The sequence below is a fragment of the Passer domesticus genome, chromosome 2, assembly GCF_036417665.1.
Source record: "Passer domesticus isolate bPasDom1 chromosome 2, bPasDom1.hap1, whole genome shotgun sequence".
NCBI classification, from domain to species: Eukaryota; Metazoa; Chordata; class Aves; order Passeriformes; family Passeridae; genus Passer; species Passer domesticus.
The window spans coordinates 106,081,326-106,098,953 of NC_087475.1; the positions used below are offsets into that span (position 1 = coordinate 106,081,326).

Below are 17,628 nucleotides of genomic sequence, written 5' to 3' on the forward strand. Positions count from 1 at the left end.
AAATCTTTGGTAACTTGGGAGAGAAGGTTGACAGGTCACTTGAGAGGATAAAGCCTGGTCCAAAATTAGGAGGGAGTATCCTTGTGGAACAGGACGGACAGGCCCAGGAATTGTGCTTGTGCCTTGCTGCTGAGAAGATAGGGAAATGCTTTTGCCCTCTTCCCAGTGATCTGGATTTCCAAATGACTTTTAAAGCAACAGGAAAAGCTTCCACGAGAGAGGGACATTGGATTGGAGGTGATGAGTAGAAGCTGCATCTTGCTTGTGCTGCAACCTACAACATCCTGCCAATCTCAGCTCAGGGCTCAAGGGCTGTCACCTGGGGGCTGCAGTGTGCCAGAGCCCTCTCTCTGGTGCTCAGTCCTTGCCATGTTCACTTCTGATGCTCCTCTGATAGAGGGATGGGGCAGGAGCATGAAGGAGCCAAAATCTGAGACCAAGTCTTAGCCCCCAGCCCAACAAGCACGGTAAACATGCCAAAGAGAAGCAGTAATTGGGACTTGAAATATCAAATATCATTGCTGTAGGGGTGCTTCCCTGACTTGGAGTCAGTCAGGGACAAGTTTTAGATCTTTCTACCTTTGTGGCTAATGAAAATGGGGTAAAAACCTTCACAAGGTGTTACAGAAATCCCCAGAATTTCCAGTTGGAAAGAGCACTCTGCCTGTGCCTGTCAGTTTGAGACCAGACTACTGGGAAGCCAGAGATGCAGCTTGGGAAGCCAGGCCATTGCCAGGCTGCAGTAAAGCTTTAAATACTATGCCACGTTCTGCATTGCTTTGCCACTGACTGACCACATGAGATTGTTGCAGGGATAAAGCGTTAAAGCAACTTAACTTGTGTCACTGTTTGTCACTACTGGAAAACATTCCTGTTCCTGCTGCCCTTGCTTCCCTCCCTGTTGTGACTGACCTCTCAGTGAGGGGATTCAGCTGGCTTTGTTTCCTGCCATGTAGGTCAGCTAATGAGCTCCACCACTGGAAGCAAAAAGAGGGAATGTGGAGGCAGGAGAGCACTCCTTGTTTCATATATGTGGGCAGGAGGCAGGATGTTCCTAGCCCTCAAAGGCTTGCCCTTCTTGTCATCAGCACAAGATCATTACAACTTTTTGCATAAAGCATTTTTTTCTTTCTCCTTGATTGGTTAAAATTATGTAGCAGCTGTCCTGCCAAAGTCTGTGACTCTTCCAGAGATAGCTGTAGGCAGCAGGATTTAAAGAGATTTGAAGAGTTGCGTGAGATGGAGAAAGAGAAGAACTAGAAATTCAGAAGGCTGTTAAGAACATCATGAGACTTGCTCTAAAATTTAGCAAGCCTTGCAGCCCCACAGTGTGATCTGTGCATGGTGCTGGAGGGGGGCTCCTGCTGCCAGTCTCACTGGCACCCTGTGTGGGGAGGCTGAAGGGAGTGGGTTTCCTTCACACTGCAAAATGAGGGTTTCCCTTTTGCACAGTATGCTCAAGAGGGAGACTGCCATCTGTTTAGAGAAATGTTCCTTTTCCCAAGCCCCTCCAGCTCTTCAAGCTGTTTGTGTTCACCTCAGAGATGTTTTGAAGCACTGACATGAAACTAACTGTCCCTCCTGGGTTTGTTTCGTTGCAGGATCTGGGATGATGACTTCTTCACACCCCATCTCAGCCAGCACTCCTGAGGGAAGCAGCTACGGTGCTATTGGTACAGTATATTCCAGAACTGGGGCACAGGGAGGCTTCTCCCTGGGGTGGAGGAAGGCACTTTTAGGGTGATTTAACACCAGAGGAGAATAAAGCTGCAAGCTACTTTAGGAGTGTCTTGCAGCTATTAAAAAAAAACCAAACCAAAAACAACAACAAAAAAAAACCAACAGAAAACAAAACCAAACCCAAACAACCAAATTACAGTTTGCGAGGTTCAGGTTGCACTTTAGGGAAAAGCAACTACATAATAAAAGTGGCAAATCTGAAAGAGGTACCCCAAAAGACTGTCATTGGAAGTGTATCTTAGTCAAAGCTACAGTCACTTGAGAGCTGTGGGTGACAATGCTGCTTCAAACAGGACATTTACTAGTGACTGAAAAAGGTCCCTTGCAAGCAAGCTTCTAGGAGCCTTTTATTAGCTCATACCCTATCTTTAAATCAAAACCTATGTGTCCCTGGGAGGCTGAAGGGTTGTGTGCCATAAAGCAAGACACAATCAGAGCCCCCAGAGGTTTCACTAGGGAAGAAATAATGTACTGCCAACAGGTGAAACATGCCCTGGAGGCAGAGGAGAAAAAAACTTCCTGAGGGCTTAATGACCACTGTACCCCTCCTTCCCGTTTTTCCAAAGAAATCTTTTAAAAGCATTTGGGAAATGAGGAAGAAACCTGTGTTTTGCCCATACTGATGTGGACCATGATCTGGGAGTTGCCCAGCCTGTGGGAAGTGCAGGCAGGTCCTGCTGACATGTATGTGACCACTACCAGGGATGCAATGGGAATAAAGCTGGTACTCTGCTTGCTTTGAAAAATGGACTTTCTTCTTTGTCTTTTGTTCTACAGTATTTTTAGAAAAGCTTAGATATATATATAAAGCTTACATAAAATCTGAAGGTTAACTAGGTGAGTGTGGTTTTGACCCCTAACAGTCTGCGTCTTTCTCTAGAGGTATTTGTCTTGTCTCAGAATTCCAGATTTCAGAGACCAGGCTAGTAGAGATAGACGATGTTAAGAGATGAAAAGTAATAGAATAAAAGCAGAGTGAAAACTAAAATGCTGAAGAGAGGGAAAGATAATGGTCCTTGAAACTGCTCATAGCTGAGCACCTAAAACTTCTGGAAGGTTTGGGATTATGGAAAAATTTTTCCTTGAACTGGCCCTATCAACTTGTCAAAGCACCAAAGCATCTGGGACAGCTGGGATGCTGTGCAAAGAGGGATGTAGCACAGAGGGATGTAGCCTTTACCCTGCCTGTCTCCTTCTCCCCTCTGTGGCCCAGATGAGTCCAGCTCCAGCGGAGGACGTCAGCTCTCCTCCCCGGAGCGCAGGCCCCCGGCTGCTTCAGACACAGACAGCTCTGTGGAGGAGGAGAGCGACTTCGACACCATGCCAGAAATTGAGAGTGACAAGAACATCATCCGCACGAAGGTACGGCTGGGGCTGCACCTGTGGCCCTCGTGCTGGGCCATGGGCACGTCTGGGCTGTGGCCAGAACTGGTCACTTCAGTGAAATCTCAGAAATCCTGTTCCCTTTCAGGGTGGATTTCATCTAATACAGCTGAGTGTGTTTCTTAGTCTTTTTTCAGTCACTGGAAGTTTTCCCGCTGTGATAAGAGTGTCGCTGAAGTGAGTGCTTTAATACAGAAAATAAAAATGTATTGGACTATTGAGAAAAGTTCAAGGAGGTGTGAAGATAGGGAGAAAATAATCTGCAACAGCAGGTGGCTATTTAGTACAAGTAGTGTGACTACAGTGGATGTACAGAGGGGCTTTAAGCCAGCAGCTCTCAAACTCCTCCTTTTGTCATCCTGCACTGCTCTATGTGGTTGGAGCCATTTCTGGAGGTCAGAGGATTTTGCAGAACTCACTCCCATAGAATCAAGGGCCACAGTGAATTCACTGTGTAAAACCAGTTCAAGTACTACCAAGCTGCAAATATGTCAAGATGTTCTACTGGCATCTGTAATCTACATTGATTCTTTTGTGTTTTCTTCCCTCTTTCCCCACCCGATAATGTTTTAGGTGTTCCTCTATCTATCAGATTTATCCAGGAAAGACCGAAGGATTGTCAGCAAAAAATACAAAATCTATTTCTGGTAAGGAGAAGCCAAACTGGTAAGACCCAAACTCTGGACCCATACTCTCTGGTTGTGGAGTCTGTCTGCATGCCTTTCTTCTGAACCACTTCTGAACTACCCTCTTGCCCATTCTGACCCTGCTCCAATCAGTATCTGCAGATCCCACATACCTCAAGTAAGGATATTTGAGTACCAGTACGCACATGATCCTGGCAATGGATTCTGTTTTGCATCATTTGCTTTTAAGCGTGGTAACAACCAGTGCACTGAAATGTAATGGGAAGGAGGAGAAACTGGCACTCAAACACATGAGCTTGTTGCCAACACTCTGGCTTTTCCTGTGCCCTTAGCATTTGCCTCTGGTTTGCCACCTGTGTGCATGAGCACACGTGCTCCTCTGCATCGGGGGCTCACAATGAGATAGTAATACCAGAGCAGTGGGGTGTGCACATTCCTCCACAAGCACTGTGGGCCTTTGTTCTGGGTGTGCAGCCCTGGTTCTGGTGTGTATGTAACTGCTGCTGCTGTCTCCCCTCTGCAGGAACATCATCACAATTGCGGTGTTCTATGCCCTGCCGGTCATCCAGCTGGTCATCACTTACCAGACGGTGCGTTTGGCTCCATGGCTGCCCCCTCTTGCTTTAAACTTGCCCTGTGGTTGTGTTGTGCAAGGGTGACAGTCACAGTGAAACTGGGATCACCCAGGAGTTCTGCTCTGTGTGAGGAGCAGTTTACCTTAGCTGCTCTCGCTGCACTGTGTTGATGTTACAGTGAGCTTGGCTCATTGGGCTTGCACTTCTGCTGCTATTTCTGCTTGGGAAGTGGGAGTGCTGCTGTTTTCCTGATCAACTGATGTCTCATTTGGGTCCTGCTTCATTTTAGAGACAGGAGGAATTTGATGTTATCTCTGAAAGCAAGTAGTGTTTGCTGTGATTTCTCCTGCCTTCTCCCAACCTTTGCTATCCTGCTGTTATGCAGATATCTGCAAGCAGGTCTATTAGTGGGAGGGTTGAGAGCACACAGTGTTTCCTCTGAAGACTGTTATCAGGTTTGTGGCCCTTGACAACATCTTGTCCCACCCTAAAAGCTTTGCTTGCAAGACGTCAGCACTCCCCTGTGTGGGAGCTAGGCTGCATCCTGGTACGCCTTGTGTTTGTGCCGTGTTTGCATGGGGCAAACCCCCCAGAGCAGGGAGGATTTGCTAATGGCAGGCCTCCCGCCTGCTCTCTGTCCAGGTAGTGAATGTGACTGGCAATCAGGACATCTGCTACTACAACTTCCTGTGTGCTCATCCCCTTGGGGTGCTGAGGTGAGTGAGCCCTGTCATCACTGCATCTTTGTCTCGTGCCTCCTGAGTGTTTGTGCTGTGTCCAGCTCTCGATTTTATAATTGCCAGGCTCACAGTAGCAGTGTTGATAAGACCACTGGGAGTTTAGGACTCTGATCTTTGTGTTTTGCTCAGCAGTGCTGCTCTGTTGCAGTGAGACACACTCACCCTAGGACCTGTGGCTCCTGGGTGCCCCTTGCAAGTCATTGGCACAGCAGTGAGGTGCTCCTGTGCTCTATAGGACACTTGTATCCAAGGAGCAGCAGCTCTGCATTCCTTCCAGTGTAGCATTTCTCTAAATTAATGTGTGAGTACAAAGGAAGCCCAGAGTTGGGAATCTCTCAGAAGTGTTACATTAACTGGGACGGGTGAACTATTCAAATTAAATTGTCATCTGGAGAGTTAGATTGCAGTTTGGCAGCTACTGAGGTGGAAGGTGGTGGAGGGAGGGAGCAAAATGGATTCAGCTTATCACAACCCAGGGTTCAGCTTCCTGCTGCTGTGCTGCCTTTGTCTTAAACCTTCTTTCCTGCAGTGCCTTCAATAACATCCTCAGCAACGTGGGCCACATGATGCTGGGCTTTCTGTTCCTCCTCATCGTGTTGCGCAGGGACATCCTCCACCGTCGGGCCATGGAGATGAAAGATATCTACACCCTGGTAGGAGCTTGATTGCCTGGGGCTGAGTGGAGGCAGGGAACATGGAGTGAACTCAAAAAACAGAGTGGTACACAATGGGTTTCCACTTGTCTTCCTCACTGGAGGGTTGAATCTTTTTTTTTTTCCTCCTGTGCAGAAGGGTCAAGGTGGGATGTCATGTTCCTGCACACCCCAGTGCTTTACTGCTTACAGTATGTCCATGCTGCTGTGGTTGTGACCCAGCCTGGGCCTGTGTAGACAAGGAGATTAATAGAGGAAGGAGTCCTGTGGCTCTGGCTTTTCCTGCAGTGCTTGCTGTGGAGGAACTGGGACAGCAGGAGTGTCCCAAGATGCTTCTCTTTATAGTGAAGTTTGATTTCTGTTACACAAGAGCTGCTTATGATAGCTCAGAGGAATTTGGCTGCCTCAGTCTCTGAAGCAGAGATTCTTGTAGCCAGAGCTTCTGTAGTCTCCAGAATGGAGGAATCTTCAGCCCTATGGGCAGAGTTGCTGGTGATTTCTGGAGACAAACAGCTCTGTTCTCATGGGCTTGGAAGCAAGTAAAGGCACTAGTGATTGTAACAGTCTGCTGCTTGTGGTTTTCAGGTGAAATCTTGGCCAAATTGTGGTGGAAATGACTTCTCACATTGGCTGACGGGCTCTACTCAAGAGCTTCTAAGACCCTACTGACCACAAGAGCAATTCTGGCCAGTCCTCTCTCAGTTTTGGCCCAGATGTAGTATAGCAAGAGGTACAGGACAGAGATTTTCTGTCTCATGATGTCAGTACCAAGACATTGAGGTCTTCAGATCAGATCTTCCAGTGTGATTAGCTTAGGTTTGCTGCCTGTGGATTCACCTGGCTGTGCCATGTGTCTAAATCCAGAGCCTGTGGTTGCACCTAGAACATTGTGCTGCTCTGGTGACTAGAGGGATTGTGTAGGAGTTAGGGGGGATGAAGTCATGGAGAATGGAAGCTTGCCTGTGATGAGGACACTGAGGACACTTACTGTACAGCTCTGCTCTCTTCCAGGAGTATGGGATCCCAAAGCATTTTGGTCTCTTTTATGCTATGGGCATTGCTCTGATGATGGAAGGGGTGCTGAGTGCCTGTTACCATGTCTGCCCTAATTACTCCAATTTCCAGTTTGGTAAGCTGAGTTTCCTTTCTCCTTATGAGCTGGAGCTAAGGATTTGCCATGTTCTGTCTCTTGCTGAGTTGCTCACGTTTCCCATTTCTCTACCCTTGCAAGTTTCCCTGGAGTCTGCCTGTTTCAAAGCTCAGTCAGGAGGTTGTGATGCTCTGTGGGCACTTATTTTCTGATCCCCTTTAGTTTTTGTTTCCCCAGAGCATGGAAGATGTGCTGCTGCAAGGTGGCAAAGCACAAAGTGCTGTACAGTGTAGTGCAGCAGCAGGGCTAAACCCAAGGCTGGCAGGCACAGATCCCTGATGCTTTGTGTGTCCTTGGAGCAGCTTTCTGGGGGCACTGGCAGTATGTGTTCACCCTGTTTCTGTTGTGTCCCTCCACAGACACCTCCTTCATGTACATGATTGCAGGACTGTGCATGCTCAAGCTCTACCAGACCCGGCACCCAGACATCAATGCCAGCGCCTACTCCGCCTACGCCTCGTTTGCTGTGGTGATCTCCCTGGCTGTCCTTGGAGTGGTATGGCTCCCTCTTACTCTGCTGCTTCTCTGGGAAAGAGGTGGCATGGCTGGGAATACAGCTGAAGTGTGAAAATAACTGGGGAAAGCTGCAGAGTAGGATAAGAGTGTGTTAAGCAGCTGTCAGCATTTGAATTCCCAGTTCTGCTGGGCTTTCCTCCTTCCTTCCCCTGAGCTTTCAGGTAGGAGAAGAGCAGAACAGTTTCCTCTGGGTGGGCTCTTGTTTTGGGCTTTGCCCACCACATGCTATCCTTCTCAAGAGGAGAAATTCATGCACCCAGATGTACATGTCCAAGTGCATAGATGGTCTTCCTGGGGCATGATTCACAATGGAGAAAAGAGGGGTGTGCCTGGCTGGGCTTCCAAGGCAGGTATCTTATACCTGTTTGCTTGTGCCTGTTTCTCCCATTTGGAATACTCCATGTTGTTTGTCACAGCTCCTGTAGGTGATTTTCCTATCTCTGGAGAGAAGCAGGGTAAGGATGGGGGGCTCTCAGACAAATTTCTGGAGTACCTGCCAATGGAAGGGCACTGGAGCAGAAGCTACCAGACTTTGCCTGTTTGCTCACAGCATTGCAAGTACTGAGCTGGGCTCACCAGGATCCTCAGGCTGTGCTTTTCCTTGGAGGTCTCTGCTTCTCCTCTTTTGAAGGACTCATTTTCATTCATCAGTAACCAGGCAAAATCCATGGAATTCTTGCTCTGAACTGGCAGCTAGATGCCAGTGGACTGTGAGCTCCTCACTACCACATAATGCAGAGGTCTCTGTTTATGAGACTGTCTGTGGGTTTAGACATGCAAGAGGAGCTGGTGACCTTGGGACTTACCCAAGGATATCTTGGGATAGGTGTGGTAGATCTTGACAAGGTTCAAAACACTGAGACTTCATTATAGATTGCTCTGTCTTCTTTTGTGGGATGCTTTGAAGCTGTTCAGTGGAGCTTGAAAGCAGCATGTCTCCCTTGTTCCATTCATGGATAGGTGGCTTTTCCGCTTGCCTTTTGATGTGTGGATTTTTATCTCTGCCCACACAAAGTGAAAATTTCAGGAAAGTGCTTTGCCCCAGGGTAGGGAAGTGGTCACAGTCTGATGGCACATCAGAGTTTCTGGACTTCTTATTGTATGAATGAAAAATTAGGATTTTAATGTAGTGTTAACCTGTGCTTGCAGGTTACTTCCAGTCCTTAAATAAAATGAAAATGCACCGTAGGAGCGATTACCTGCAGAGCAGTTCTGTCCTTTTTGGTCTACTTCAGTACAATTGTTAAAGTAATGGTTGGTTCCCTGACTGCCTTTGTAAAAATCCACCTTCCTGGCCAGAGAACTGCTGTGCTTGCTTAGCCTTGTATTTCTGCTCCCTCGGCCAGCTGCTGTCCATCCAGTCTTGTCTAAAGGGGCATTCAGAAAGAATGGTCTCCTCTCCAGAATGCTGAGCTAATCTTGCTTCTCTGGACTTCATTTTAAATTTATAGATTTGTTTTCTGGTTGGAAGATTTAGCAGTTTTTTTCTGTGTTCAGTGAGGTTGTTTAATGTCCCATGTGATAGAGCCCAGGAAAGGATTGCCCTGCTGAAAGAGGGCTCAGTTTACTTTTAAAATGTCTTTGCTTTCAGGTGTTTGGAAAAAATGACATGTGGTTCTGGGTTATTTTCTCACTGATCCACGTTTTGGCCTCCCTGGCTCTCAGCACCCAGATCTACTACATGGGTCGCTTCAAGATCGGTGAGTGCTGTGACTGATCCATCTGCACTGGGTGTGCCTCCCATCCTCAGCTGCCTGTGCAGCACAGTCCTGTGGCCCCTCTTCTGGGCTACCCTGTCCTCTCATCCATCTGGTGCTTTCCTGGCCTCTGAAGTCCTTGTGCTCCTGATTCCCAGTGGGAATCAGCAGGAGCTGTGTGTAGCAGGACTGCTGGGCCCTGAGGGAGCTGCAGTTCTCCCTAGTGCTGTGCTCGGAGGGGTGACCTGCACCCCGTCATGGGGTGGGGGGGGAGAGGGTCTGCTGGGGAGCCTGGCTCTTGTGCTCTGCTTAAACCTGTTTCTTCTTCCTCTTCTGCCCCTGTCTGCCTCAGATGACCCTGACTCAGGTAACCACAGCTTTCCTTTTTCCCTGTAGAACTGATTGTGCTGAGCTGTAGCAGCTAGGGATTGCATGGATGTATGTGGGGAGGCAGGATCGTGTGCCACCTGGGGTCGGCTCTTGGGAAGTGAAACCAGTTTGCCAGCAGCACTGCCAGTCCTGTTCCTGGGCAGGAGGGGAGTGATCCAGCACAGGAGAGCTCAGATCTTGGTGCAGGAGCCTTTTCAAGCTCTGTGTTGTGGCTAAAGAGGAACATGTGTATTCATGCATGTTTGTCCATCCCAGCTGCCACTAATGGCTCTGCAGTGAAGCTTCTGCAATGATTTTGAGAGCAGGAGTGTCTTGAGTGTGCTCTGCCCCTCTAGGACCCTCTAAAGCCTGTGGGACATGTTTCTGCCGTTTCCCTGCTCTGGCAGCTGTTCCATGGAAGTGCTTTTCCCCCTTCCTACATACACACTCACACACACAGACACAGACACACACACACCTCTCTTCCAGAGATGGGATTGCAAAGCCAGCCTCTTTACACTTACAGGCAGGGCCTGTGTGGCTTCTGAGCAGTGCTAGTGTAGAGGGGGTTTTTAAGTTTATTTTGGTTGTAACCTGTTGCTCTGACTAACTGCCATCTACATCCTGTGGTGGATGCCCTCCTGGTCAGCACAGAGTGCTTCCAAAGGGCAAGAAATGAATCTGCTGACACCTTGGGCTGTCTGTTGTCAGCTGGTGGGTGTCAGCTTCTTCCTCAGAGGCATTTTAGAGCTCAGTGTGCTGGCTGTTCTGGCTTTCTATCCTTCCCTTTGACAGACACGGGCATATTTCGGCGAGCAGTGATGGTGCTGTACACGGACTGTATCCAGCAGTGCAGCCGACCAATGTACATGGTAGGTGTACCAGCACCTCTCTGCAGTTCCTCACTTCTTCAGGCAACGTGCAGAGGAAAGAGGTGGGGCTGTTTGAAAAAGTGCTGCTCCTTGCTCCCCTTATTCTCCTTCCCCCAAAATGGCTGGGTAAGTGTAGGTCTGTGCTGGAGCAGTTTACCCCCAGTCTCCAGGCCTCCCCTGATCTCAGCCTTGGTGAATAAAACATCAGAGCAACAGTGATAAAAGCATGACAGGATTTTCCTTTGCACTTGCTCTCTGGGAGCATCCATTCAGAGGAGCAGGTACAAGGCTTGTGCAGTGCAGCCTCTCTGGGGAATGCTGCAGCTATTTTGGGTCTGTGGCTTAAGCAAAAGCAATTGCTATTTCTGCAGCACCTCAGGTCAGATAGCAAAAAGTTAAGAAAAGGTGGCTGTTCCCTTGTGTCCCACTGATTGCTTTCTCCTTAGCAAAGAGTGCTAATTAGGGCTTGAAGCCACATGGAGTTTTATATCCATAAGCCTTCTTAATTTTTTATTTATTCTCCCATCTCTGAATAAGCAAACTTGGTCCACTCAGGCATGAAGTAAGCCTGGCCAGCCTGAAACAGCCACATCATGAAAGCAGCTGTAAGCATAAATGCATATGCTCCACAGATACAATCCTTCTGCTTGCTGTTGTTACAGTGCTTCCCCAACTAGTGGTGGGATGGCAAGGGAAAAAAGGCCCCCTGAACATGTGCAGGATGCTGTCCAAAGCTTCCCCTGCTACCTCTTTCAAGCACGTCCTGCTCTCTGCAGTAGTTGTTTTGTAAAACAGTGGGAAGGAAGGAATGTAACTAGAAAAACAGTAGAAGCAGTCAAAGGATTCACAGAACCTCCTGAGGTTGATCCCTTAAATGCTGAGCTTGTCCTTTCTTAGATGTTTAGTGTCCTTACAACACTTTCTTAAAATTTTTGAGGGTCAGAGCAGTTTCCATCCGATAAAAGCTCCCACAGAGCCAGGTGCGTGTTTGTTTGCAGGAACTGGACTCCAAATCCTCACATAACGCTCTCCTGAATTTCTGAGGCAAAGGCCTTTTTGCATACTCTTTCCATTTTATATGATCATCAGTGTCTTTTCTGCAGGACAGGATGGTGCTGCTCATTGTTGGGAACCTGGTCAACTGGTCCTTGTAAGTACTGGCGTGTTGGTGCTTTGTGGGCAGCAGGATTTGGTACTGGGACACGGGTGGCCTGGAGTCCTGGGGAGAGGCAGCAGTGTCTGTGCAATGATCCTGTGCTGGGGCCCTTCTGACATGTTTTGGCAGGCAGATCCATGGGATGCAGTGTGGCACTAGAGCTACATGGAGCATCCCCTGAGCATTTCAGCTGGGGGTGTCTCATGGCTCGTGTTTGAGGAGCTTGTGCAGGTACTGTGCTGCTGTGTTGTGCTTCCCACAGAACTGGGAGATCTCTGGCACAGCCAAGGTGCAGGAGACCTGGCAGGCACTCAGTCCGAGCCTGGCTGAGCAGTAACTGCATGGGAGGGATCAGCTCTCTGATGAGAGCTAAAGTCATTGCCCCAGGCTCTTGCTTTTCACTGAAGCTGCTTCTCAGGGACGCCTTCTACCAAATGTACAGGTCTAGGGCCAGATCCTGCCAAGGGAGATGTGTTTGGCCATGGATTGGAAGCAATCCAGGGCCTTTGCCTGTCCTCTGGGGTCTCCAATTGCTTCAGCATCTGACCATGACTAAATTTCCTTGGCTGGGAGCAGAGGCAAACAGTGCATTTCCCCCAGGGAATTGGGAAGCTGTGGCACTGGTGCTGTGTCCTGCAGTCCTGGTGGGGGTAGAACAGTGGGTGGCTGTCAGTTTGGGGATGTACCCTGTTCCCAGTGAAAGAAGCTGCCTGATGTCCCTTCTCTCTCTCTCAGTGCTATCTTTGGGCTGGTGTATCGGCCCAGAGACTTTGCCTCCTACATACTGGGAATCTTCATCTGTAATCTGCTGCTGTATCTGGCCTTCTACATCATCATGAAGGTAATGGGAGGCAGCTGCAGCTGTCCCTGGGGCTTCTGGCTCCAAAGGGAAAGGGATGAGCCTTTTTTCTGGCTGCAATTTGGGTTCCTGTGGTGCTGCAGAGGGATGTGGAGGGACCTTTGTGGGGCTATGGGTGGGACAGGGTGTTGGAGAGGGATGGTGTGCAGCCATTTCAGGGGTTGCTGGGCTGTATCTTTGGGGGGTGGGCAGCCCTTCACAAATGCAGATGGTACAGGCTGCTGTGTGAGCTCTGTGCATGGCTCTGTGCCCTGGAAAGAACTCAGGGCATGTCCCTGTCTGCAGCTCCGCAGCTCTGAGAAGCTCCTGCCCATCCCCATGTTCTGCATCGTGGCCACAGCAGTGGTGTGGGCAGCTGCCCTCTACTTCTTCTTCCAGACCCTCAGCAGCTGGGAGGTAAATCTCCCTTTTACTGTTCTTCTGTCCATCTCTTTCTCATCATCTTTCCTTCCTGGTGCTTGTTTTGCACAAAAACTGCTCTGGAGATGAGTCTTGGGCTGCTCATGGGGAGCTGAAAGGGTTTAACTCATTTAGCAGACTTGTTAAGGGAGCATGGGAAGCTGTGCTGAGCCAAAAATTGCTGTAGCTGTGTAGGGGCTGTTTATAACCAGGTGATCTGGAGGTGACTGGTCCTTCCTAGGAGACAAAGGAAGAGCTGGGGATCTGGAAGGAAAACTGGGAAAATCCTGACCAGTGCTGGTGGAAGACATTGCTGGAGCAGATGGCCACCTGGGGTTGACCAGGTCAACCTGCCTGGGGTTGTTAGGGCTGTTGGTGACCTGGGATGCCATTAAATCCTGACTGGGTGCCTTCTAACAGGATGTCAAATCCCTCTCCATGGAAATGAGGGGCTTGTTGCAGGGTGGTCTGGTGGAGGCTGTGCAACTTGTGCTATGCAGGACCTCAGAAGTGGAGACCAGAGGGTTCCCCTTGCATGTGGGTTGGGGTTCCAGATCCATTTGGAAGTCCAAGTATAACATTGTGTTGTTTCTGGCCTGCCCGTGCCACATTTCTGGCCAGCACAGCAACTTTTCCTGGATCCTGCTTGGAGGGTTAAGATAGGGTGATCCCTGTAGGGTCTAGTGTGGCCAGCAAGGGCCCAGTAGGGGTGGATATCAGATCCTGACCCTCTGCCTGCCCTCCTAGGAGACTCCAGCAGAGTCCCGGGAAAAGAACCGGCCGTGCATCCTGCTGGGATTCTTTGATGACCACGATGTCTGGCACTTCCTCTCCGCAGCTGCCTTGTTCTTCTCCTTTCTGGTGAGTCCTGCTGAGCCTCCCACTCTGCTGGATGGCCTCACCCTCTCCTTTCACCTTGCTCCCCTCTATGCACATGGAGCTGTGCCTGCTCCAGAACTCCACAGAAGTGCCCCAACTCCTCTGCTTGGCTCTACCTCCAAACATCCTTCACGGTGGGATGCTCCTTGTCAGTGGGATCAGGGATCAGGCTTTCTCCTTTACCTTATTTCTCTCCCAGTGCCTGCTGGCCTCAGCTTCCTTCTAGGTCACACAGCTGTCGTGGGGAAGCTGAGGGGCTGCTGCTGGGACCAATGACTCATGGATTTGTGAATTCCTCCCATAAAGGCAAGGCCTGGATATCTGAAAGGAAGACCTCCCTGGCCAGCAAGACCTGAATCTGGCTTGCACTTTCCTCCTCAGGTCCTGCTGACCCTGGACGATGACCTGGACACGGTGCGCAGGGACAAGATCCCAGTGTTCTGAGTCCCCAGGGACAGGGGCGCAGAGGTGTCCCAAAGCACTCAGCCAAAGGCACTGGGCCACTGGTGTCTGTGGAGAATGAGCCTGCTTCCATGGCCAACAGCCCAGTGGGAGCAGAGGCACTGGATCCCCCAGCAGGCATGGAGGGGTGCTGTGGCAGTGAGGAGGGACCAGGAGGGAAGATGATGTTACTCCTTTCCTGCCACATCCTCTGGGGCTGGCTTGATCCAGAGGCCAAGGCCCGTGCACAGCCCTCTGGCTTGTGGGTGCAGTGGGTGCTGGAGCCAGTGAGGGGGGAGGAAACAGGAGGGAGGCATGTCAGAGACCTTTGCTTCCCTTCCTTCCTGCTGATGTGCTCCACTTCCTCTCAGGTGAGCAGGCTTGAGAGTGCCATGCAAACCTTCCTGCACAGGGAGCTAATGTCTGCACCCTGCAGGCTGCTGCCCTCCAAGAGTCCCTTCAGCAGCACAGGGGGGAGCATTTGGTTCCTGTACTGCAGCAGCTGAGGGAGAAAAGGACTCCAAACTGAGGTGGCAGTGAGGAGACTGTGTTTTCTTTTTTCCTCTTTTTGTTGGAGACACTCCTTCATTAGCTGGTGGGGAGCCATGGTACCAAGGCTGCAGCGTCGGTAGGAGGTGGTGAACTAGAGCTGCCTGTGAGGGCTCTGCCAGACTCAGAGCCTCCTACCTTGCTCTCGTGCAGCCTCTCTGTCGCTCCTGTTGAACAGCCACACTCCTCTGGCAGCTCCTGCTGGCACTTGGCCGTGCTCTGCTCTCTGTCAAGGCTCCACAAGTGCTCTCCTCAAGGCTCTCTTTGCCCGCGGGAGAGCGCACGGCAAAGCCACGGCCTTGTGTGACACCCTTGGCTCCTGCTGGGTGCCTTGCCAAAGGGACACGGTGGGACAGGGAGGTTTGCCAGCAGCCTCAGACTTTCTCCTCTCACGAGCTTGCCTTGGACAAACTTGGCAAAGTAGACTCTCCTATGGGCTGGGAGGATGAAGGAGATTTTGGAGTAATTGGTGTTGAGCTCTTTAGCTAAAGATGTGGACCAAATTTTCTTCTCCAACTTGTCCAAATTGGAAATGAGTTTTTTAATGGCTTCTGCATTCTTTCCAGTTTTTTAGTTATTTAAAAAAAATAAGAGTAAGGTGTGAATTACTTCAGGCCTTGCATCTAAACTGGGACCTGTTTTGCTAATTTGCAATTAAAAAGTGTTCTTTGAGGCCTGCTGTCCTTATTCTTGTCTGCCTGAGCATTTTTACTTTGGTGTATGTGCATGTAGCCAGTGATGCAAAGGTTTCATTCCACTTCTGCTTACTAAAGTGGGTGACTCTGGTGATGTTTTACTCCAAGAATCTGTATCTCCTTGAAGAGTTTTGCACCAGCTGGTTTTTATTTTTTTAGTTGAAGTTTATTGGGATGGTAAATAAAATGGATGTTCCTGGTTGCCTGCTCTGCAGGTTGATCTGAATTCTTCTTGCTCCTGCTCTCAGCAGCAGCAGCAGAGACAGCAGGCAGGGTAGAGGGGTGCCCAGTGGTGACAGTCCCAAGCCACCCTTGGGACTTTCACAGATGTTTCTGTAGCATAGGTGTGGATGACCTGCTTGTTCTCTTAACCAAATTGCCTTTGTGAGGTTACATAGAGTAAAGACAAACTCTTGATTGTCACTGGAGTCCCTTGGGCAGGGTGAGGAGAGGGCTGGAGGAGGAATGACACAAGAGGCTGCCAGCCTTTATCTTCCCGAGCAGAGCTGTGCTGCCCTGGAGGGTGTTGGGGTAGCTGTGCCACACTGAAGGAGGACCTCTGTGCCCTCACATTTGTCCAGTTCTGGGGACACATTTTTATAAAATATACCTTCTCCCTGTGTTTTCATAATCCGTAGTCTCAGATCATGTTCCAAGCTTGTATTTGTTTCTAGACAGGAAGCTGGTTATCTTCTCTAAATTGAAATGTGAGGAAAAAATAATGTTGAACAGCAGTTGGAAGGCTCGACGTAGGAGGTAGAACAGCATATGGGCTTGCTGTGCTGAGCAGAGATGAGCACAGCATGGAATGGTAAGGTGGTAGCAGGGAGGGAGAGGGAGGCTGGGGAACAGCACAGAACAAACAGAAAACCATGACAGAATTCAATTAAATACAAGGAAAGGCACCTCAGGCCTGAGAGATGGGAAGAAGGGTTGGAATCGTCTCCCTGCTGCTTCTGTGCTTCTAGCTTGCTGCGTCAATTTTTAAAATTCCCTCTTAGCTTTGCCCTGCCTGCTGGGCTCTTTTGGTGCTTCAGCTCTCCCACCTGACCCCAAGACTGCTGGGGGGCCTGGCTGGGCACTTGGGCACTCTGTGCTCCCAGCTGTCCCAGGCACGCTTGGATCTGCAGCCCTTGCCCCAGAAATGCAGCTTTTCTTGGGTGCTGCTGTCCTTCTTGGGCCACTGCCCTTGGGCAGGAAGAGCAGCTTGCTGGGTACGTGGGGGACCCTCATTCCCTAATTTGCAGGGGTCATGCTGTTGTTTCCTCACCTTGCTCTGCTCACAGAGGGAGACAGATGTGTAGGGGTAAAAGCAGAGCAGAACCGTGGAATTGTGTTGGGAGGTGAGAGAGCCATTTTGCTGCCCATGGAGTCACTGCCCCTGAGATGGCAGTGATGGCAGCTTGGGCCTTGGAGGCATCTTGCACAATGCGGAATTCCAGCAGGGAGCCGACCGCTCACGGCTTCAGGCCCCTGAACAAATGTGCAGGTCCCATCCCCAGGAAGTAAAACTCAGCAGCCCAGGTTCCTGATGTCAGTTTGCAGGAGGCATTGGCACTGTCAAAGCAGCCCAAGCTGCCAGTGGTGGCAGCGCGCTGCTGTGCCCACGTTTGGGAGAAGCTGCTGTCACAGTTCTTGAAAGGGAAATAATGGTGCCATGGGCAGGGACACCTCCTCCTTAGAACAAGTTGCTCAAACACCCATCCAACCAGGCCTTTCTAAAGATGGTGCATCCACCACCTGTCTGGACAATCTGTTCTAGTGTTTTACCACTCCCATTGTAAAAAACTTCTTCCTTACATTCCAGATATTCCCCGTTTCCTCAGGAAGTGTAGGTAAAACTGTTCATCCCAGTACAAGTGAAAGGAGAAGGAAACAGCTTCTGTACAATACTGACATCCCTTCACAGGTTAGGAAAAATACTGGGGGTATGTGAGCTGTTACAATTCCCCCTCGAGCCCCTGGCCTGGCAGAAGAGCAGCCAAGGCAGGGGCAATGCACTGCAGTGTGGAAAAGGAAGGCAGCTCCCTCGTGTCCTGTTTCCCCTCCCCTCTATGACTGAACCATCACATTGGCTGTCACTCAAGGATCAAAAGCACCTCTGTCTTAATACTAAACTTCAGCGGTTTTTAAATTAAGATCTTCCCTAAAGGCAACTTCCATGCCTGCGAGAATTTTTTTGAGGTTTACAAGCCAGGTTTTCTGGAGCCCCTGAAAATAATTGTTTCATAGTAATTCTGTCAACTTCAGTATTGTGCAAACTCCCAGAAAAAGCCTTTACTTACCTTGTAGGGTCTCTGTACTGCTC

General features: G+C 49.8%; 1 protein-coding gene across 2 annotated transcripts in view; it reads left to right on the forward strand.

Moving 5' to 3' along the window:
- Window positions 1–16,458, forward strand: part of SIDT1 (SID1 transmembrane family member 1) — a 40,643-nt gene extending 24,185 nt beyond the window's left edge. The window contains exons 11-26 of one of the 2 annotated variants that reach the window (XM_064410322.1): window positions 1,602–1,673; window positions 2,954–3,102; window positions 3,697–3,770; window positions 4,294–4,360; window positions 4,988–5,061; window positions 5,615–5,738; window positions 6,750–6,867; window positions 7,248–7,384; window positions 8,996–9,104; window positions 9,454–9,468; window positions 10,266–10,342; window positions 11,446–11,492; window positions 12,234–12,339; window positions 12,643–12,753; window positions 13,504–13,617; window positions 14,017–16,458. In XM_064410322.1, the coding sequence (XP_064266392.1) occupies window positions 1,602–1,673; window positions 2,954–3,102; window positions 3,697–3,770; window positions 4,294–4,360; window positions 4,988–5,061; window positions 5,615–5,738; window positions 6,750–6,867; window positions 7,248–7,384; window positions 8,996–9,104; window positions 9,454–9,468; window positions 10,266–10,342; window positions 11,446–11,492; window positions 12,234–12,339; window positions 12,643–12,753; window positions 13,504–13,617; window positions 14,017–14,079 (1,457 nt within the window). In that variant the 3' untranslated portion in view covers window positions 14,080–16,458. The remainder of the gene's footprint in view (window positions 1–1,601; window positions 1,674–2,953; window positions 3,103–3,696; window positions 3,771–4,293; window positions 4,361–4,987; window positions 5,062–5,614; window positions 5,739–6,749; window positions 6,868–7,247; window positions 7,385–8,995; window positions 9,105–9,453; window positions 9,469–10,265; window positions 10,343–11,445; window positions 11,493–12,233; window positions 12,340–12,642; window positions 12,754–13,503; window positions 13,618–14,016) is intronic. The other variant, XM_064410324.1, reaches the window with a different exon arrangement.
- Window positions 16,459–17,628: the final 1,170 nt, after the last annotated feature.